Below are 22,841 nucleotides of genomic sequence, written 5' to 3' on the forward strand. Positions count from 1 at the left end.
GTGCTGTGGCTGGTTATTATCTTGGAATAGGACCTGAGTTCAGGTCAACAGTTGGTCTTTTATTTAAATGTTCTAATGGTGGAATATGTCTGGGCCAAATCCCAATGGACCTTGGCAGGAACCTGGGGGAAAGAATCCTTCCCATGCGCGGCTTCCTCCGTTCTCCTGGGAGGCAGCGGAGGACTTCAGCCACCCTAGTCAATAAGAGGGTGCCTGTAGCATTAGGCCAAAAGCACACAACTTGTTTGTCATGTCTTGTCCAGTGTTAGCGAAATGCCAGGAGTTCTCCTGGAGCAGGAGAGGCAGGGAGCTGTACAGGGTTGGGTGCCAGCCTGGGAGCTCGGGCCAGTTCTGCCATTGACTTACTGGGTCAGCTGCTCAAACTTTGCAGGCATCTAAAGAGTTTGGCACCGTTCCTTGCTATTGTCCTGTTGGATGGGTGGCAACACCCAGAGCACGCAATGCCCTGGCCTGCCAGGCAAACGCAGGCTCTGCCTCGGGCCTGAGAAAGGGTGACCTGGCTTGCAGAAGGGATGGGCTCTCAGAGCTCCTACCTACATTGGTGGCGAACTGGGAGTGTCCAGCCCTGCTGAAAAATCCGCCCATTCCTAGGGGACTCACTTCAAGCACCTGCATGTGGCCAGTGCTTCTTGGCTCTTATGAGCTGTGGCTTACACACATCACCTCGCCTTAGTGTTTGGGCATGTCCGCCACCTGCCTGCCCCTTGCCCTCTGTGTCTCGCTGGTGCCGACGTACGTGGATGAGGATTCCAGTTCTGCTCTCTCCAGAGCTGTATAGAGGGACTGACATCCTCACTCCATGCCAGGATGCTGCAGTGACTGCACCCCTTCGTCCTCCGTTGCCCACACCAGGCGTGTGCTGGACAGGCACAGCGGTGCCCTCAGGGCTGAGATGCTGTAACGCACAATGTGGTTTGTTACCAGCTAGCGTTTCCTGCAACAGCATACGTCTGGAACATAGCATCTTAGCACCAGTAACCTGATGGTGCTCTGAGCCCTTTAGAAATAGGAATCCTCACCCCCTGGCCCTTTTTCCGGAGGAGTACAGAGAGGCGCAGTGACTTGTGTGAGGGAATCCATGGCAGAGCTGGGTCTGGAGCCCCCATCGGATTTATCTATTGAGCATGATTCACAGGGATCTCTAGGTATTGCATGTCCTGCCTTCCCAGCCTGTACATTAGCTACGCTGGGGTCCCTCCTATAGGTTGCGCCATGTAGCCCCCACCACTACACCTGGAGTCAGACTGCTGGGAGAAGGAGCCCTTGGTAAGTTCTTCAAGGGGCTCTCCAAATCTGGGCCTCAGAGCCAGGTTGTGCCTGCAATGTGCCCTGGACTGGCCTCTGGCTGTGGTCCTGGCTCAAGAGTACTCTTGAGTGTGTGCTGGCGGTCAGGCACCCCGGCCTTTCCCAGCTAGGCTACAGCTTCAGCCCCAGCCCCGGCCCTGATCTGCTTGTACAGCCAGCTTCCCACAGCCCTCCCCTGGCTGCTTGGGCCAGCACTGGACTGGGACCGGTGGCCATTGCTGCTGCCCATGCAGGGCTCTCACTGTGGGGGTGTCAGGCTGCCTGTAGCTGAAGAGCCAGGCCTGCCCTGAGTCCTCTCCTCTTGGCTCCTGTCATATGCCCAGCTCAGGGCCTTCACTTACCCTCCCTCCCTGGCCCATGCCTGGCTGGCCCCTGCAGCCCTCCTCCCAGCTTGTGCAAGGACCCTATTGCTTGCCCCGCAGGGGAGGAGCCCGGAGTGGCTGTTATAGCATTACTGCAAGCCATGGGTCCCTGGTGGTTGATAGGAGAATTCAGGGGCACTTTGAACCCTAGCAATCTTCTTAAGTCAGCCCCTTCTCCCCTATGTATTTATTTGCTATTGCCACCCCCAAGGGCGCTACCCCTGCCTTGCCAGCTGGGATTGTTTAGCAAGTATCAGTAGGGGCCTGAACTGGTCGTTCTGGCATCTGCCACCCACGGAGCTGCTCTGAGCACGGCTCAAGGATTGTGACCAGAGCGTGATTGAACCAGCCACTGGCCGAGACAGTGGTGGAGCAGGCCTCTCCGGCTGGGACCAGCTACTCACACTCCATCCATAGTCCCAGTGGAGGTGGCCGGTTCTCGTCAAGTGCCCAACAGTGAAATATTTAATGCTAATGATGTTTAAATTGTCATCATTTGGGTTCAGACTCAACACCTCCTTGAGATGAATGGGGCACTTTACACCTTGCTTTTGGGCCTAGTCCTAAATAACAGAGGCCATGAATTGCAACCCAGAAAGAGGCTCCACTCTAAAAAATATTAAAATCGCACTGTAATAGGGATGCACCTGGCTTTTACAGCTCCCTACAAGAAACCCTGTGGTTCTACTATACCCTGCCCCAGGAGAAGAGCAGTGAAGGAGGGTCATCCAGGCCTGCCTAGGGAGGCCTCAGGGAAGCAGCCAATCAGAGCCCAGCTGGGTCAGATGAAAGGATCTGCAGGGGCTCAGCAGTCAGTTCCTGGTGGGGACCAGATGGGCGAGGCAGGGTGCCCTCTCCAGCTGCAGAAGTTTGAGGGACTACCAGAGTTAGGTTCTGGCAGCATTTGCTGAAGCTGGAGAGAGAGGCCCCAAGAACTTTTAACCCTGAGGTAAAGGGTGCTGATAAGAGGGCCGCAGGAAGGGCCCACGGAAAGAGCAGCAAAGACTTGCAATTGGGCAGCATGTGGCCTGAGGTGGAACCTGGAGCAGGGGGCATCTCAGCTTCCCCCACCGACAAAGTGGTGTAAACCTGGAAGCCTGAATGAAGGGCTGAATTTAAAGGGCCCAGAGCTGGGGCTGAAAACTCTGGGGAGGGCAGACAGTTCCACTGGACTTTGGAAGGGGTTTATTGTGACTGTGTGAGCCAGCCAGAGGGCTGAGTTCCTGAAGACCTGCCAAGCCTGGTCAACAACCTATGGGGGAGTGCCAGAAGCGGGAAAAGGACTGCGGTACCACACTCAGCCACCAGGAGGCACTCAAGAGGTGAATGTCCCCCATTACAAGCACATTCAGTGTGGGGATGGTGGAAGTTGATCCCAGTGATAAGAGGGCTGCTCTGACTCAACACACTCAGCTTATAACTAACTAGCCCCCGGTAGCTGGAGGGGCTCTCTGCTGCCCTTCAGATTCTGCTTCAGGGAAGTGAGGCAGAGTGCAATTTAACCACTTAGCATGGAAAGGAAGTTAAGATCGGATTCTACATCCATTGGACACCACTGGGCAGCTTTCCATGGGATCAGGCTGTCTCTGGGCAGAATTTAAGTACATTTTCAATACAGCTAGAGTAGGGATGGCCAGCTACTCTGGAAGGGGGGAAACACTGGTACAAATGGGTTAAATAAATGCATTCTACCTTGGGTCCGCATTGGGAGTTCATGGGAATTCTGCCAGAACACCACATTATGGGTTGAGGCTGCAGTTAATTTTGTAGTAAGTCCTCTGCTTTGCTGACTACAGATTCACACCTATGGGAATGCTGCTGTGGTGAACACTTATTTCCCTGCCTCCAATGAAATGGTGGGAGGAAAACGGGTCACTGCTGTTTCACTTCTTCCTATGGAGTTGGGTTCAAAAACACGGCCTCTACATTTGGCTTTTTAAAGAATTTATTTAAACTCACTCCTTCAAGTGGGCTTAGAATCCAGCTGCGTACATTTAAACACTCCTATGTAACCTTCAGGCTAGGGTCTGTACGCTCACACAGTCACATAACCTTCCTTGTCTTTGTTCCCCCCTCCTGTGACGACTCCTGCTGTCAGATTAGCCAGTTGAGGTCAGGACTCAGTATCCACAATGTCTTGCACCTGCTCCTTTATTATTTAGTGTCATACATTGGTTCAAAATGCATCAACACTTCTCCTTTGTAAGAGAGTAAAAAGCACTCGAGACGGGACTGGGGGCAGAGTGCAGCTTGCACTTGCCTGTCCATCTTCAGTGTCCTGCCCTTCATGACTTCAGTAGGTTTGGGAGCACCAAGAGGGTGGTTCCCACTAAGAGCCCTGGGGTTGTAAGCCCTGCTTTCCTCCCAGCATCTGTCTGAGCGGCCTGGGCTCATACGTAGGAATCGCCACCTCTTGGACTCTCGTTATCACTGACAGTTACTCAAAACTCAGTTTAAACCAATTATTTAGGAAATCAAACACGTTTAGTTTATTACCAATGAATGTAACAAAGTCACACATTATCCAAAGTCATGTACAAGCATGGCCACGGAGGCACAGTCCAAGGCCAGACAGGCAGAGCCAGGATTAGAATGCAGGACTTCCAATCCTATGCTCACCCAAAGAACCTATTTTTAGTGGCCAGGATAGGGCTGGCTCCAGCCCCCAGGGCCATGCATGAGCAGTCCTGTCCGGTCTCTAGAAAACGACATGCAAGTGAGCAATAGGTCACTTACCCTCCATTCTTTCCATAGAGTCTTTACACAGAGGAACAGTGGTAAACCACAAAGTAGCCTACAGCTCCTAGCTAGAAGAGAATGGACATGTGCAAACCTGAAACCATGGGGGCCATACACAAACTGTACATATAAAACAAATCTGTGATGAGAATTCTAACAAGACACCAGCTGCAGGATATGAGACACCCCCCTGCTGTACACGGGGGGGGGGGGGGCGCACGCGGAGGAATCTAGCTATCAAAAGTTTCTAGTCAGTTTCCAGTTTAGCCGAGTCTGCCACATAGGCTCAGGTCTCCCTCCCAGCTCCAAGGGTGAGCGATCTCTGGCAGTGAATGTTCCTCCAGCGCTCAGGTGGTTCTGTAGCTTTGGCTGCTATATGATAAATACAGACATGGAGACCGAACCTGCAAAAACTAAGGATGTGACTGGTCCCATGGAAGTCACATGCTTAAAGTTAATCACGCCTGTAAGTGCTTGCCAGATCAGGGCACGGTGAGTGTGTTAACTCGCTGTATTGTATTTGCTTTGCTTGTTGGAAGATATGTGGCAGGCTGGAACCTATGTCTGCATTAAGGAACCCAGGCTTCAGTCTTTGGGGAAGCCTCCAGGTGATCTGGCTCTGCTCCATGCACCCTCTGATGGTCTTTCAGCAACTGCTTATATCGGAAGCCTCTCCCGCATTCGCTGCACTGGTGAGGCCTCCCTCCAGCGTGGATCCGCTGGTGTTTCAGGAGATGTTCTTTCTGGATGAAGCTCTTCCCACAGTCACTGCACTGATGGGGCCGCTCCCCCGTGTGAACGCGCAGGTGCTGGAGGAGATGGTACTTCTGGCTGTAGCTTTTGTCACACTTGGTGCATTTGTAAGGCCTCTCCCCCGTGTGGACTCTCCGGTGGCGGGTGAGCTCCGACTGCGGGAAGAGCTTCAAGTGCCAGTCACTGCATTCGTAGGGCTTCTCCCTGCTGTGGTTTCTTTGGTGCTTTAAGCCGCTCTCCACGAGCCAGACGCTTTGTCCACACGAGGCGCACGGATGGTGTCCGTCGGCACGGCTCTGCTGGTGGCTTAGGAGGTCCTGCTTCCCCGAGACGCTCTTCCCGCAGGGGATGCGCCGCTCCGATCCTTCGTCCAGGTGGACACGCTGGCGATTCCGCAGGCGGTATTTCTCGGCATAGCTTTTGCCGCACTTGTTGCACTGATGTGGCCGCTGCCCCGCGTGAATCAGCTGGCGACGGAGGAGGCTGGAGAGGTAACCATAGTTCTTGCCGCACTGTGCGCACGGGTAGGGCTTCTCACTGCCATGGCTCGTCTGGTGCCTTACGAAGCTCACCTTGGGGCGGAAGCTCTTCCCGCACTGGGCGCGGCTGTAGGGCTTTTCACCGGTGTGGCTCCTGCAGTGGCTGGCCAGCTTGGATTTCTCACCGACGCCTTTCCCACACTCTGTGCATTTATAAGGCCACCCCCCTGTGTGGATCCGCTGATGCGAGACAAGCACGAACTTTTGACTGAAGCTCCTCCCGCAGGCGGCGCACTGGAAGGGCCTCTCCCCGGTGGGCAGCCGCTGGTGGTTCTGGAGGTGCTCCTTGCGGCTGTAGCTTTTGTTGCACTGGTCGCATTCATACGGCCGCTCTCCCCTGTGGATCGTCTGGTGCCGCATGAGCACCGAGTGGCGCTTGAAGCTCTTCTGGCGTTCGCTACATGGATAGGGCCGCTCCTTGGTGTGGCATCTCTGGTGCTTCACAAAGCTGATCTTGAGCCTAAAGCTCTTCCCACAGTCAGCACAGGTGTAGGGCCTCTCACCCGTGTGGAGTCTCTCCTGCAACAGGTGAATGTCCTTTCGAGTGAAGTTCCTCCCACATTGGGCACACGCATTGGGGGCTATTCCTGCATCGCCCCTGAGCTTGGCAGCAACAGGTTTGAGTTCTCTTTCATGCTGAGTAAGTTCCCCCAGGGTGTTGCCTGGAGAGCTGACCGAAGTGCGAGGACTCTCAACGGCTGCTTCCTGTTCAGCATCCTGGAAAGCTCCCTCCTCTGCTCGTCCTGGCAACGGCCCAGGAAGCTCCAGGTCGCTAGGGCCTTCTTCGGGGCGTTGCTCCTCTGTTTTGATCGTGAGCTCAGCATCTGCTGGCACAAAAGAGAGAATCAGGACATTGATGTCACCTGGCTCGGATGAAGGACGTCTCCAATACATAACGCAGAAAGGGCTGGCAGCAGCGTTAGTCTAGAAGGGAAAAGGTAGAGGAAAGAACAACTTTTATTAGAGCAAAAACCACAGTGTATAACACACAAGCTTGGTGGCCAAACCGTTTCCTCTCTGGGGCTTGTCATCTGGTACCTGCGCAGGCTCTACCTACAGCACCTCTGCTCCTTCCTGTCTGACAGACACTCCTGCTGCTTACTCACCTTTGCCCTCCCACACACATGCCACAGGATGTCGGAGCACCCAGAATGCTTTGCAGCAGACTGGCCTTCCTGCTGGGGCGTAGTGTGAGACACACAGGAAAGGCAGGTCAGCACGGCAGTGGGAAATCAGAGGTTTCAAAGTTGGAGTGAGGAATGGGATTTATCTACAATATTCTTGTCCACTGCCAGGGGAACACACTTCAGGGTTTGGAAATCTGTACACAATCAATGGTTTTAATCGGCTTGAGTTTGGGATGGCTACACAACTCAGGAGTCACCCCAAACAAGGGCCAGGTAAGCCTTTCAACAGGACTGCACCAACATGAATTCTGCATATGCCACAGGTTACAGAACTAACTAACCAATGCCTTTTGCTGGGATTCTTTTTGTATCCCTCTTCCTTTGATGCTAGTCTCCCTTCGCTACCATGATTCTAAATCTTTCAGATGAAGACGGAGTCATCAATATTGCTAACAGGGGCCTAAAATAACTTTTCTATATTTGTTTCTATGTTTATTCTCAGGACTTTGCAGGGCCAGAAGCAAGTGCTGTGCATCCTGTTGGGAAGCTGGGGATTTCCCCCTTCAGGTGAAATAAGCTTCCCCTTTCTAGTCCTGCAGAGTTGTAATACATTGGGCCTGAAGCCAGTCAGTTCTGAATCAGTGACTATCTGAGCCTTGAGCAGATGAGCAGGCTTTGATTTGAAGCTGCTCAGAGGTTGAACACTGCACGTTCCAGGTGAGATAGATAAATGGGCAGAGGGCAGGCGTGGTGCAAGATAAATGAAGTTTGTCACAAGGTTCTAGAATTCATCACATGCACACAATGAATTTGTGTGAATTTGTATAAGAGGACAAGAATGACAGAGCAGATTACAGGACCAAAACCAGAACCACTATCTAAATTGCATCAAAGCAGTGTAACATCAGACTGTTAAGAAGGCACCCCTGTCCTAACAAGACACGTCATCACCAGATAAAGAAACAGATCAAACCATCCCGATGTGTCGAAAGAATAGTAAATATGGCAGGCGACCAGCTTGGCTTAATGGTGAAATCCTAGCGGATCTTAAACATAAAAAAGAGGCTTACAAGAAGTGGAAGGTTGGACATATGACCAGGGAAGAGTATAAAAATATTGCTCGGGCATGTAGGAATGATATCAGGAGGACCAAATCGCACCTAGAGCTGCAGCTAGCCAGAGATGTCAAGAGTAACAAGAAGGGTTTCTTCAGGTATGTTGGCAACAAGAAGAAAGCCAAAGAAAGTGTGGGCCCCTTACTGAATGAGGGAGGCAACCTAGTGACAGAGGATGTGGAAAAAGCTAATGTACTCAATGCTTTTTTTGCCTCTGTTTTCACTAACAAGGTCAGCTCCCAGACTGCTGCGCTGGGCATCGCAAAATGGGGAAGAGATGGCCAGCCCTCTGTGGAGATAGAGGTGGTTAGGGACTATTTAGAAAAGCTGGACATGCACAAGTCCATGGGGCCGGACGAGTTGCATCCAAGAGTGCTGAAGGAATTGGCGGCTGTGATTGCAGAGCCATTGGCCATTATCTTTGAAAACTCGTGGCGAACGGGGGAAGTCCCGGATGACTGGAAAAAGGCTAATGTAGTGCCAATCTTTAAAAAAGGGAAGAAGGAGGATCCTGGGAACTACAGGCCAGTCAGCCTCACCTCAGTCCCTGGAAAAATCATGGAGCAGGTCCTCAAAGAATCAATCCTGAAGCACTTGCATGAGAGGAAAGTGATCAGGAACAGCCAGCATGGATTCACCAAGGGAAGGTCATGCCTGACTAATCTAATCGCCTTTTATGATGAGATTACTGGTTCTGTGGATGAAGGGAAAGCAGTGGATGTATTGTTTCTTGACTTTAGCAAAGCTTTTGACACGGTCTCCCACAGTATTCTTGTCAGCAAGTTAAGGAAGTATGGGCTGGAAGAATGCACTATAAGGTGGGTAGAAAGCTGGCTAGATTGTCGGGCTCAACGGGTAGTGATCAATGTCTCCATGTCTAGTTGGCAGCCGGTATCAAGTGGAGTGCCCCAAGGGTCAGTCCTGGGGCCGGTTTTGTTCAATATCTTCATAAATGATCTGGAGGACGGTGTGGATTGCACTCTCAGCAAATTTGCGGATGATACTAAACTGGGAGGAGTGGTAGATACGCTGGAGGGGAGGGATAGGATACAGAAGGACCTAGACAAATTGGAGGATTGGGCCAAAAGAAATCTGATGAGGTTCAATAAGGATAAGTGCAGGGTCCTGCACTTAGGACGGAAGAACCCAATGCACAGCTACAGACTAGGGACCGAATGGCTAGGCAGCAGTTCTGCGGAAAAGGACCTAGGGGTGACAGTGGACGAGAAGCTGGATATGAGTCGGCAGTGTGCCCTTGTTGCCAAGAAGGCCAATGGCATTTTGGGATGTATAAGTAGGGGCATAGCGAGCAGATCGAGGGATGTGATCGTTCCCCTCTATTCGACATTGGTGAGGCCTCATCTGGAGTACTGTGTCCAGTTTTGGGCCCCACACTTCAAGAAGGATGTGGATAAATTGGAGAGAGTCCAGCGAAGGGCAACAAAAATGATTAGGGGTCTGGAACACATGACTTATGAGGAGAGGCTGAGGGAGCTGGGATTGTTTAGCCTGCAGAAGAGAAGAATGAGGGGGGATTTGATAGCTGCTTTCAACTACCTGAAAGGGGGTTCCAAAGAGGATGGCTCTAGACTGTTCTCAATGGTAGCAGATGACAGAACGAGGAGTAATGGTCTCAAGCTGCAGTGGGGGAGGTTTAGATTGGATATTAGGAAAAACTTTTTCACTAAGAGGATGGTGAAACACTGGAATGCGTAGAATCTCCTTCCTTAGAGGTTTTTAAGGTCAGGCTTGACAAAGCCCTGGCTGGGATGATTTAACTGGGAATTGGTCCTGCTTCGAGCAGGGGGTTGGACTAGATGACCTTCTGGGGTCCCTTCCAACCCTTATATTCTATGATTCTATGATCTTAAAATCTTTAAAGAAAACTTTGTTTGACATTTTGTCTGGCAAGGAATCACTTAACTGTTGTGATTGTGAAATCTGTACTTCCATTGTTTTGTCTTTATGGTCCCCACTTCTCTACTGTTTATCTGTATAGTCTTTGTCTGTTTTTCTGATTGTTTCTGTCTGTGGCATAACTAATTTTGCAAGATTTAAATCAACTAAAGTGGTGGGATCTGACAGGGTAAAGAATTGTTTTGTAATGGGCTGTGATTGGTGAAAAACACTGTTTGGTAGTTGCATCCGATGAAGTGAGCTGTAGCTCACGAAAGCTTATGCTCAAATAAATTGGTTAGTCTCTAAGGTGCCACAAGTACTCCTTTTCTTTTTGCGAATACAGACTAACACGGCTGCTACTCTGAAAACTGTTTGGTAGACTTTCGTTTAAAACGATTGATTGGTTAAGGGAGAGCTAAGCAGGACTCAAGTTTAACTATATAAACTGGGGTCCAAAAGGAAGTTTTTTGGAACCTAACTTCAGGACACTACCCCAGATCAGAGTTGCCAGACCTCAACACCCTGTCAATCACACTACACGGGAAGCTGGAGCCCCTGCCGATCTAATCTTGAGTGGCCACCAGGAAAAGTTTGTCTGCCTTATTGGGAGTAGTGAGCAATGTATGCTTAGTGTGTGTATTCTGTTTGGTAACTGTTAATAACAAGAAGTTAAGGATAATACTGTGTACGGCTCCTTCATTGGTAAAAGGCCCCGCAAACCTGAGCCCTAGGAACTGGGTAAGGGTAGGTGCCTAAATTAACCGGGTTAGCCTGAGTCCACGGAAGGGTAAAGGTGGGTGCCCTAGAGTGTGTGGGTAACAGGAGGGTAGCTAATGTGACACCAATTTTTTAAAAAGGCTCCAGAGGCAATCCTGGCAATTACAGGTCGTTAAGCCTAACTTCAGTGCCAGGCAAACTGGTTGAAACTATAGTAAAGAACAGAATGATCAGACACTACGATGCACACAATGTGTGGCAGAAAAGTCAACACAGCCTTTGTGAAGAGAATTCATGCCTCACCAATTTTCTAGAGTTCTTTGAGAGGGTCAACAAACATGTGGACAAGGGGGATCCAGTGTACTTGGACTTTCAGAGAGCTTTTGACAAGGTCCCTCACCAAACGCTCTTAAACAAACTAAACAGTCATGGGATAAGAGGGAAGGCCCTCTCATGGCTCAGTAACTGGTTAAAAGACAGGAAATAAAGGGTACAAATAAACAGTCAATTTTCACAGTGAAGAGCGGTAACTAGCAGAGTCCCCCAAGGATCTGTACTGGGACCAGGGCTGTTCAACATATTCATAAATGGTCTGGAAAAAAGGATAAAACAGTGAGGTGGCAAAGATTGCAGATGACACAAAACTACTCAAGATAGTTAAGTCCAAAGCAGAATGTGAAGAGTGTAAGGGACCTCACAATACTGGGTGACTGGGCAACAAAATGGCAGATGAAATTCAATGTCGATAAATGCAAAGTAATGCATATTGGAAAACATAATCTGACCCAATTACACATACAAAATGATGAGATCTAAATAAGCAGTTCCAGATCTCTTTCTTGAGGGGTGAGTCATCATGGATAGTTCTCTGCTCTGCTCAATGTGCAGCAGCAGTCAAAAAAGCGAACAGACTGTTAGGAATTCATTAGGAAAGGGATAGAAAGTATGACAGAAAATATCCGATTGCCTCTATATAAATCCATGGTACGCCCACATCTTGAATACGGAATGCAGTTCTGGTCACCCCATCTCAAACAAGGTATCAGAGTTGGGAAAAGTACAGGGAAGAGCAGCAAAAATTATTCGGGGTGTGGAACAACTTCCATATGAGAAGAGATTAAAAAGATCAGACTGTTGATCTTAGAAAAGAGCTGGCTAAAGGGGGATATGACAGAGGTCTATAAAATCCTGACTGGGGTGGAGAAAGTGAATAAGGAAGCGCTGTTTACCCCTTCACATAACACAAGAATTAGGTCACTTGATAAAATTAATTGGCAGTAGGTTTAACACAAACATAAGGAAGTACTTCCTCGCACAATGCACGCTCAATCTCTGGAACTTGTTTCCAGGTGATGTTGTGAAGGCCAAAAGTATAATTGGGTTAAAAAAATAAATTAGAGAAGTTGATGAAGGATAGGTCTGTCAATGACTGTTAGCTGAGATGGTCAGGGACACAACGTCGTGCTCTGGGTGTCCCTAAACCTCCAACTGTTAGATGCTGGGACTGGACGACAGGATAGATCACTCAAACTGCCCTGTTTTGTTCACTCCCTCTGAAGCATCTGGCAGTGGCCACTCTCAGAAGACAGGACACTGGGCTTGATGGAACCAGCATGCCCATTCTTATGCACCGACAAAGGCTAGTTACAAAGTTATGACAGATGTACAAAACAATGGAATTAGGCTTTGAGGTTTGATTGGAATTAGGCTCAGGAAGGTTTGATCGGATTTCCACCGCTCTCTATTGTCATTCCTCAGTAGTTTAAATCTATTGCTCACCCATTCTAAGATCTTCAGGGATCTCTCTCTCCTCCGAGTCCTGCTGATCCTGGATATGCAGCTCCTCCTCCTGTTTAATCCAGGATGAAATCTCATGTGTAGGAACTGGAGAGTCTGTTCAGGGGAAAGAAGGAGACTGTTTTCCCAACATCCACAAAATGCTTAGAGATTGCTTTTCAAACACTTCGCTACCAAAAACCATTTCTTTCCTGAATAGATGTAAACAGGGTAATAATGAGGATTCAGAGAAAACTACCAGAGGACAATGGGCAGAAAGTCAGAAAGGGGGGTTATTACATTTAGAACCTATTGGGGTGGGTGGAGAAATCGAGGGTCAAAATTGTCTTGAGGATAAGGAACCCTGGGATATGAGAAATCCAAAGATCCTGCCAGGATTTTGGAGTTTTAACCATGTCCTTACCCATGCTGGGCTCCGTGGGGATTTCTGTCTCTTCTGGCTCATCCCCAACACATGGCTCCTGTCCTCGTTCAATCTGGGACAGGATGCTGGGTTTGGAAATCGCAGAGTCTGTTCATGGAGAAGAAGAATAGAGCTCTTTGGTATTTAATTACATAAAACTTGATGTGATTTTAAACGCCTTTTTGTCACTGAAGGTGCCTGCTCCTATGAACCAAGTTGCAGAAGTGTTAACGAAGAGCATGCAGAAAATGGAGATAGCTGCACTCCTGCAAAAGGTGAGCTGGACTCCTGGCAGCAGATTCAGGGCTCATCAGATGGAGAGGAACACAACGCATTGTGCATCCTGCATAAAGATCTGGAGGCAGGTACTCACCTAGTGTAAACTGTCACAGCTCCATTCATTTCAATAAACAATTTACATCAGTGAGGATCTGACCCTTGGTCAATAACTCTGAGCCAGAGCCAACCCAGCTCTTGCCACATCACAACGTCTGTAATAAGTGAGTGAGAACTTATCCTTACCCAGGGAGACCAGAGTCTCATAGTTCCCCTTCATCACGTTCTCGCAAAGCTCCTTCTGCCATTTGGCTGCACTCTCCCATCCCTGCTCAGAGAAATACAGAGATGCATCAGACGACACTGGGACTGAAATCACAAGCGCTGCATACTTTCCCCCGGGGTGGGGTAATACACTGATAAAATCAGCAGTGTAGACGGAGATGGAACTGCTTGGGTGTGCCGAGAGCCATGTAGGATACACACCCTAATGTTCTGGTGTGGTTTTACTCACCTAAACCGGGCCTCGCTGTCTACACTGCTGTTTATACCCAAGCTACCCATGAGGCGCGTGCAGTGTAGACACACTCTACATGTCCACAAAGAAGCGATCAAGTCGCTTCAGTTAACTCCCTTGTTGGTGGATACACCTAACAGGTCAAAATTCGAATGTGCACGGAGGCAGAACTATCCTCAGCCATAGAGGCTAAAGGCCAATTTCTCTGCTGGTGGAATTCCACTGATTTTAGTACACCTACATCAGCAGAGAGTTTGGTCCTAAAATAACATTGAGAGGCCATGAGAAAAGACAACACAGACGGAAGAAAACCTCACCAGCAGGAGGTCAGCAATGTGAATGAATTTAGACACATAGGGACCCCTCCTACCGTAGGTCTCTGGAAGATGAGCCAACACCCCAGTAATTTGCATGAGAAGAGGCAGAAGATGATGTCAGAGTCTTTTTGAGAGTTACATCAGGGCTGACTGGGAGAATGGAACCAGAATTAAAGGGACAGGCAATCTCTCCCCCCCCAGATTTTATTCCTGGGTACAAAAGTATCTATCAGTGAGATCCATATCGGCAGTGCCTTAAAGAACCTACCAGCCACAAGACACAAACACCCCTTTCATATCTGACAATAAGCTTTACCTCTGCACCAGCTGGGATATTGGGATATTGACTTCTCCCTTAGCGCCTGGGGGGAGCCTCAGGATCCAGAAGTTCCTGTTCTTCAGCAGGTTCTCCATGTTCTCCAGCCTCCTCTGCAGCAGCCCATACTCCTGGATCAGAGTTCCCAGCACAGCCCACTTACTCTCCAGCTGGTTTCCAAACTCCACCATTGTTTCCTCACAGCGGACTAGTTTCTTCTCAGCTGTCCCCATTCTCCCATTCAGATTCAGCAACTGTGTGGCCTGAGAATCCACCTTCTTCTCTATGGCTTGAACTTCAGCCTCCATGGTCATGTTTGCAGCTGGGTTTCTCTAAGGGGAATTTCTTCAGGGCCAGCAGGTGGCTGCAAAGGCACCATGACTCTGCATCCCATTCTGGAGCCTATGTGAAAGGACAGAAATGGAAAGATATCTAGCAAGGTAAACAATACACAAGCTGTCACTCCCAGGATCTTTGTTCTAAGAGAGTCACTCTCCAGATGTGTCAAAGTCTGTCGATATTTTCATCATCAGCTGTGTTTTTACGCTCTAACAATTTAACCTGCATCAGTCTGAAATTCAACACATGAAAACTTGAACTCCACCTGCCATATACTTTCAAACTGTTCTGATGTTTTCTGAAAAGGCCCCAAATTGGTCTCATCAACAGGTTCACATATTTTGGAACCTTTTTTTGGGTCAATAACTTCATATTACAAAACAGACTTTGTAGACAGTCAATACTCTGCCTGCGTTGTGCACTTTTCCCTATTTCAAAGCACTAAAGCTTTTGGTTTGAAAACTATGACCGTTAGCTTTTACTCCTAAGTTTCTGCTTAGAGCATGACAGGACAACATCTCCACCAACATGGTCTTCTGCCTGAGTGACCCTGGGCCCAAAACGGAAGGAGAACAAGGATGGGTTTATAGTTAAAGTACTGGACAGGGACTCAGGAGATGTGTGGTCTATTTCCATCTCTGCCACAGTCTCCTTGGGTGAAACTGAACAAGTCGCATTCCTCCCTAGATCAGACCCCACTGTAAATGGGGATGAGAAGAGTCCATTTCACCTGTCCTTGTTCAGCCTTAGCTGTTTAGACTGCAAGCTCTTTAAGGCAGGGCCTGTTTCTCATGATGTGTAGATACAGTGTTCATCACAATGTGGCCCTAATCTCAGTTGGAGACCCTAGCAGAGGTTGTAATGCATATCCTAATGCCATATGAATGAATGGCAGAATTATTTTTTTACTATTATTTAACAATCACCTTAAGCGGCCAAAATCAGCATCATCAGACAGCTCAGGGCATCTCCCCTGATTAGAAGGGAGGCAGGCCTAGTATTACAGGGGTGAAATGCAGGTTTCTCTACACTTTCAAACCAACATGCGTTGTGCTGGCCCAGGGACAGCAGCCTATGCTCCCCCAATGCGGTTAAGAGTCTGGGCCTAATATCTGGTCCCCCAGGCTAGCAGAGTGCGCTGTGCTGCAGGGAGAGGCCTTCACAAGCCTCAAGTGGCCCACTTTGTGCCAGCAGGCATTGCTCTGAAAGGAGCTGCACCCAGATCTTGACTGAAGGGAGAGTCCCGATGATCTGGGACTTGAGAAAGGCAGGTCAATCAGGGAGGATGATTGGGATGGAGAGGAGAAAGAAGACTAGAGAACCCAGCCAGACTCCTTGTATGAAACATTTCCTCCCTCCGCCACCAGCAATCTGCACTCAGGATCAGTTCAGGATCAGAGCTGGAATTTAGATCTCACTCTTTCCCAGCGCTAACAGCCAGGATGGTACACACAAACGCTCCCCGCACCACATCCCCGGGCAGTTTTAGGACACCAGAGCCAAAAGACTCCGCCAGGTCTAGAAGTTGCAGGACAGAGAAGACGGGGCTATTGTCCTTGACCCAGAGGGGACAAGTGAGACAAAAGCCAATCTCTGCCCGGGCCGTGGGGGGGAGGAGTGCGAAAGGGGTCAGAGACAAGGTAACTTTGGAACCTCCCCCCTCTTCTTCCCCACATCAGGGCCGAGCCCGCCCCTGGCAGGGCTCTGAAACCCTGGGAAACCGCCGCGGGCGAGGCAAGCCCCCAGGGGTGCTGCCTGGCTGGGAGAGCGCGCAGAGGGCGGCCGAAGCAGGCCTTGCCCCAGGCCGGAGCCGCGGCCACTCGCCTTCCCAGCAGGCTTTAGCCCCGGGGCCACGGCAAAGCAGCCGCGGCCCCGGACGCCAGCCGGCCCCGAGAGGGGGCGCAGAGAACGCGCCGCCCCGCGCTCCCGGGGCAGCCCGGGCCGGGCGGGGAGAAGCTCCCGGGGCCCGAGGCCCCCCCGCCCGCCGGGCCCTTACCTGGGCAGCGGCCCGCTCGGCCATGGCGCCCCCGGGCGGGGCTGCTCCCGCGGGCCCGGCCCGGCCGAGCCCCGCTCCCGCTGCGGGCTGGGCAGAGTCCCGGCGCCGCCTCGCCACGGGCCGGCCCCGCTGCCGGGCGGAGCAGAGCGAGCGCGGCCGGGAGGGAGGGAGGGAGGGAGGGAGCCGCGGCCTGGCTGCCGGGGCCGGGAGCGGCGGGGAAGGGCCACGCACCCCGCCGTTCCCGCAGGATTTGAACCCGGGGCCGCCCTGCGGAGCGGGCCGCTGTTCGCACGAGCCCTTGTGGGCACTGAGCAGCGCCGGGGCGGGTCTCCGGGGGTCTCTCTGGGGAACGTGCATCCTCCTCTGGGGCGGGCGATTAACCCAGCCCTGGGCTGACAGCCCTGGAGGTCCGTCCCCGCCCTGCCTTCCACATCCACAGCCCGTTTTGCATCTGCCCAGTTCCACACCCACGGTGCCCGCGGCCAGGCCCACCCCGCTCCTGTCTGGGGCAGCCTGTCTGACGCCAGCCCTGGGCCCTTGCCGATGACCGGCTCCCATGCAGGGTCCCTCCCTCTGCAGGAAGCGCAGGCCTGTCTTTATGCTTAGCTGCTGCGGGAATTAAAGGGCGAACTGCACATCCCGTGCACCAGGCTCCCAGTGATAGATGCCGCCCCCACCCCCAGCTGTTACTGCCTCTAAGGCATAAAAATACAACAGCAATTACCCCCTCCCTGCAGCATTGCTGTTGGGACCTGCAAGGGTTGAAGCCCTGGCTCCAAAATACTGTGGAATTGTTTCATACAAGTGAAACTTCACAAGGCCCCTGCATGGGGGCAGGCAGGATGTACGGGGTGAGAATGGGAATGAGTATTTTTGGGTATTCTCTGTGTGTATATAAAGTCTGCTGCAGTTTCCACGGTATACATCTGATGAAGTGAGCTGTAGCTCACGAAAGCTCATGCTCAAATAAATTGGTTAGTCTCTAAGGTGCCACAAGTACTCCTTTTCTTTTTGCGAATACAGACTAACACAGCTGTTCCTCTGAAACCTATTTTTGGGTGAGCTCTTATCCTTGTCCATACCTGTCGCACCACCACACCTCTCCCTACGCACACCACACCAGCCACACAACCTGTTCAGACAGGAGCCCAGTGCGGAGCCACCTTACAGCCCCTTTCCTCCCCTATAATGATGGCCAGCATTTGGGCCTACCTCACTACTGGTTCCATAATTCATTTGGGCTGTACCGTCCAGGAGAAAAAAACCCTAGCTGTACTTTGTGAATAGATTAATTTTGTCCCTTTAATTTCCCATGCTGCTCTAATCGTCTCTGGCAGCAGCCCCCACTGCCAAAGGCAGTACATGGTTTGTAGGTGAGCCTGACGCAAATAGTCATACAGTTAAAAGCTAGAAGGGACTAGCAGATCTAGTCCGACCTTCTGTATATTACAGGCCACCCGTCTACTGTTGAAGAGCATTAATTCCTGTTGACACAGGGCAGTGGAAATGTAAAGCACTAAAGAAGGGGCATTAGGGCACCACCCTCTGTTATAGAGCTTTCAGACTCTTTTGTAAAGGATCTACATGCTCTTTAAAAAGTGTATTTCTGTTCTGAAAAGCAACTCTCAAATTGGCATTGTAGGGGCTTGTTTACTGTCATTCAATTATTTCTCTGTAACATAAGCACAGTTAATAAGTAAAATTTGTTTTTCCCAGCCCTGGAATCTCAGACTGGATTTATCTGAATCAGGCTAGGTTCTGTCTTATATAGCCCCAAATTAAGCCATCAACGGCCATGAAACCTCATTGCTTTTAATGGGTTTACAGAGGTGTAACTGCATAGGATGTAGTAACAATGATGCACATGAAGGAATAGACTCCAGCTCCTTCTCTTAATTGTGTTGGCTCTGCAGACTTAAACAGGCTAAGCAGAAGAAAAACTTAGTTTTGTTAATGAAGTCAGGAGCTAAGGCTCTCAAGACACATAGGAGCAGAGCTTTTGAGTAAGAAGTTGCTATTTTCAATTTCACTTTTCAGGGTAGAACAACACCTTCCACTGTTCTTGCTGCACCAGTTTAACCACACATCCTGATAAACAGTACAAGAAGTTCTGTTCAAAAATAATTTCTAATTCACTTAAAAGCCCTCTTTCCACACTGGTGAGCTAAAGTATATTTACACGTTTTCAACTAGAACCATGTTTTAAACTGTGCCAAAGCGGTTTAAACATTGTTTAAAGCTACAGGCCTTATGCAAGATTGAAACATTATTTATTTGTATGGCAGTAGCACCTAGGAGTTGCAGTTATGGAGCAGGACTCCATTGTACTAGATGGGGTACAAACAGAGTAAAAGGAATCCCTGCCCCAAAGAGCTTCCAATGTAAGTAAGCATGTTTTTTTCTCTTCCATTTTGCTGCTTGCCATTTACTGACCCAAAGGAAGTCCTTTGACTAACTGCAGCACACTTAAAATGGGAAGGAAGGAGAGGTGATGACAAGAAAGAAGCTGCTAGGAAGAGGATTTTAGCTGCAGGAGAATCTATCCATCTTGGGAAAATGCTCATGCTTCAGATGACCTCCTGTGTTACGTCAGACTGACAAAACCTCTAATACAACGTGTTAAAACACAGCAGACAGGATAAATCAGGTAATAACATTTATTGGTCCATAAAAGTTAACACACAAGCTTTCTCATGCCAAAGATGTTAAAATTATTCAAGTGCTGGCAGTTTATACAAAAGCAGAGACTTTATACAAAAGCAGAGACTAAAAGGTTGTATGGATGTGTTCACAGTGATTTAAATGAACACAATGGTATCGACTATATATCAAAGTCGCTGGATGATTACACCCAGGCTGCTGAAAGGTATTCTCTGCACCCCCATCTATTTTCTAGAGCAGACTGACAATAGCAGTAAACAGGAATGGACATACTTACTTGTTCATGTGCGTTGAGGTTTAGAAAAAGGGGGAAAACTGTTGCCATAGTGACTACTGATGGAACAGAAGGCCTGAAACTGCAGAGTGAATGGCCAGTTACCCATTACAAGTAATTCCTTTTCATTCAACCTAACTATAATAGGCCAAATCCTGAGAGGCCTGGACAGTGCTCAGAAACTCTTAAGCCTCAGGTCAATATTCTCCTGAAACTAAGACCTGAGTCCAGTATATACTATAATCTTTACAAAGATGTTTTTGACCTGAATGCACTGCAGTAGCTTCATGTTAAGTCCACAGGGGCATGCACTTCTCTGATGCGAACACTTATTAGCAGCCAGCTGCAATTAATGTAAGTGAAAAACAAAATTGAGTTTTCAGTGTTACCCCCTCACAAATTTTTGTTCTGATTCAGAGATTGAAGACCTGGCTCCTAAGCATGGTGGAAGATATTTATCAGACTTATTTTTGCAGCGATTTTCCCCCCCGGACTTTGGTTCTTTACAGGATAACTAGGAAGCCTAAAAACAGCAGCCAAGCAAAAATTAGAACACCCACCCCCCCACAAGCCCCAACTCTATACTAAATGTCACAATTGCAGGGTCTTTTTGGTCCTTGTGCTGAGTTTTCTATATTTTAGCACACTGGCAGCCTGCCCCTGCCCTGGAAAAAACTCATTGGCTTCAGGGGAGACTGGATCAGGGCCTTGGTGCATATACAATCAAATTTAGGCCCCAATCCTGCAACTTCCTCCATGTGGGCAGTTGTGTCCGTACAGAGCCGCACTGTCTTCAGCAGGGCTTGATGCAGCAGTCTGCTCAGTCTCACAAAGTTAAATGATCAGAACCTTAATTTGGTGCTAGGCTAGCAATAGAGCAAAATTAGTTTACACTTTGCACACGTGACTAAGCCATGTAATAAAGAGCTATGCAGAAGCATACACCCATATTATCCCGTCCATCAATGTTTAAACAAAGGAGAACAAAGTGCCTCAGAAGAATTACATTCCCTACCCACCAAAGAATTCTTTCCCCCCTGGAATCTGTGTACAAACAGCACCATTTACAGGCTGTAGGGCCACTAATATCCCAGCATGGAGATGTGTTAGCTAATGGAGTGATCACAGTACTACAACATTATTTCAGTTGCATGGCTGGAGAAAAAAAAAATCTTTAAAACAAAAGTTCTTGGATAATTTTTTATGTAGTTTTCTCATTTCCCATATGTACAGAAAACCCACTTTGTTTCCAGTCATTAGACTTTTAAATACTGAGGAATTGCAAAAATCTTGTCTTTTTTGAGAGAAAGAAAACCCAACACTTAATAAAATCACATAGTAATAAATGTTTGGTTTATAAATAGTGATCTTACACTTAATATCGGCAGTGTTATGCACGCAAGCAACACTTGACTATCTTATAAAAACTACATTAACTCTGTAGCATTTTTTTTAAAATCAGCGAATTCTCAGAAGGGACCACTCAAGTTTTCCAAGACATGGTTCATGTTGATGAGGCTCTTTTGGAAAGTGTTTAATCTGTAAAACATTGCAGGATCCTAACAGTATTGTTTTTTAAAAACAAGTGGATTATTATTATTTTTTAAAAAGTTCTCACCTGGGTCACATCTAACCTCATGTTCCTGTTTTCCCTAAAATAAAGTCCAAGAACTAAAGAAAAGCATTGACTGCTCAAAATAAAGATTCAATACATTTTTATACAGTGTGTGTGTGTGTGTGTGTGTGTATAACAGATTGACATACACAGCAAGGTAAGCTTTAACTGGAAAGGTCTTCAAACAGGAGTTGGACCAACACTAAAGTAAAAATCATCTCAATAATGAGTTTGACAGATATAAAGCCAAGGTTCATGCCCTCCCTTCCCCTTTGTAGAGTTCACGTGAGCACACTGAGCATCCTTTCTTCTCAAGGGCTCATGGATTTAGAAGCTCATGAGTGTGCTCCTCTAAGAGAGGGAAGTTTGAATGTCTGCTTTTACTTACCTTTATAACGCGATAACATCCTCTTCCAATTTGCTGGAGCTGATGTACTTTTATTAGGCAACTATTTACAATCATGCTACCATGTATTTTCTATTTTAACATCAAGGAGCCCAGTTTCTATTTCCTGCAAAAGGCCCTGGGAAATTTCCGGCTGCCTCTGCTCTGCGCTATGAATTCTCAGGTGATCTTTGAGCGACTGTTTATACCTAAAGCTTTTGCCACACTCGGCACACTGGTAGGGCCGCTCCCCCGTGTGGATCCGCTGATGTTTCAGAAGATGATGCTTCCGAATGAAGCTCTTCCCGCACACCGTACATTGGTAGGGTCTCTCTCCCGTGTGCAGTCGCTGGTGGTTCAGAAGATGCTCCTTCCGCATGAAGCCTTTCCCACAGTCTGCGCATTTATAGGGCCGCTCCCCCGTGTGAATCATCTGATGCCTGATGAGTCCTGAGTGACAATTGAAGTTTAAGCCACATTCAGTGCATTCATAAGGTCTTTCCTTGGCGTGGTTTCTCTGGTGAATTATAAGGCTTATCTTCAGACTGAAGCTCTTCCCGCACTCGGCACAGGTGTGTGGCCTCTCACCTGTGTGGATTCGACAGTGGTTTGTTAATTTGGATTGCTCGGTGAAGCCCTTCCCACACTCTGTGCACATGTAGGGCCGCTCTCCCGTGTGGACTCTGTAGTGGTAGGTGAGCCTGGACTGGTGGATGAAGCTCTTCCCGCACTGTGAACACACATAAAGCCTCTCACCTGTGTGGAGCCGGAAGTGGTTGTTCAGATTGGATTGCTGGGCAAACTTTTTCCCGCACTCGGAGCAGGAATAGGGTTTCTCAGCGGTGTGGGTTCTCTGATGTGATATGAAGATGTCTTTCTGGCTGAAGCACCTCCCACACTCACTGCACAAATATGGTCTTTCTCCCAGTTGGCTTCCCTGTTGGGCGGCGACGTTTGGAAACTGACCAAACTCTGTTTCACCTTGAGTGGATTCCCCCAGACTGTGTGCTGTAGAGGTTGCGTTTGAGATGAGCTGCATGTTTGAATTGGGCTGATTTTCGCAGCTGGCTACTTGGAAAACACATGCTTCTGATCTTCCTGATAAGGTCACAGGCAGTTCCTGGTTCACAGGACCTCTCTCCTGAGGACGCTCCTCATGTTTGACCAAGAACCTATCATCTGCTAGAGGGGGAGCGGGGGGAGAGTGGGGGGGGGGGGGGGAAGGAGGAGATAATCCTTACGTTACTTATGCATCAATTTGAAATAAAGAAACCCCTTAAGATTTGGAGGTTTCTGATTCATAATGGAATCCCATGAAGTTGGATTTCTCTTCTACATGTGCTACAGAAATGCTCGGAATGGTCTGTT

The 22,841-nt window shown here is 48.9% G+C and overlaps 1 protein-coding gene across 1 annotated transcript in view; it reads right to left on the minus strand.

Moving 5' to 3' along the window:
- Nucleotides 1–4,150: 4,150 nt before the first annotated feature.
- Nucleotides 4,151–22,841, minus strand: part of LOC125632985 (uncharacterized) — a 29,910-nt gene continuing 11,219 nt past the window's right edge. The window contains exons 7-14 of the mRNA XM_075124756.1: nucleotides 21,557–22,655; nucleotides 21,092–21,125; nucleotides 16,539–16,667; nucleotides 14,204–14,535; nucleotides 13,812–13,830; nucleotides 12,778–12,885; nucleotides 12,357–12,470; nucleotides 4,151–6,643 (exon numbers count right to left, since the gene is read on the minus strand). Of these exons, the coding sequence (XP_074980857.1) occupies nucleotides 4,997–6,643; nucleotides 12,357–12,470; nucleotides 12,778–12,885; nucleotides 13,812–13,830; nucleotides 14,204–14,535; nucleotides 16,539–16,667; nucleotides 21,092–21,125; nucleotides 21,557–22,655 (3,482 nt within the window). The 3' untranslated portion in view covers nucleotides 4,151–4,996. The remainder of the gene's footprint in view (nucleotides 6,644–12,356; nucleotides 12,471–12,777; nucleotides 12,886–13,811; nucleotides 13,831–14,203; nucleotides 14,536–16,538; nucleotides 16,668–21,091; nucleotides 21,126–21,556; nucleotides 22,656–22,841) is intronic.

The sequence above is a fragment of the Caretta caretta genome, chromosome 2 (genome assembly GCF_965140235.1).
Source record: "Caretta caretta isolate rCarCar2 chromosome 2, rCarCar1.hap1, whole genome shotgun sequence".
In the NCBI taxonomy this organism is placed as follows: Eukaryota; Metazoa; Chordata; order Testudines; family Cheloniidae; genus Caretta; species Caretta caretta.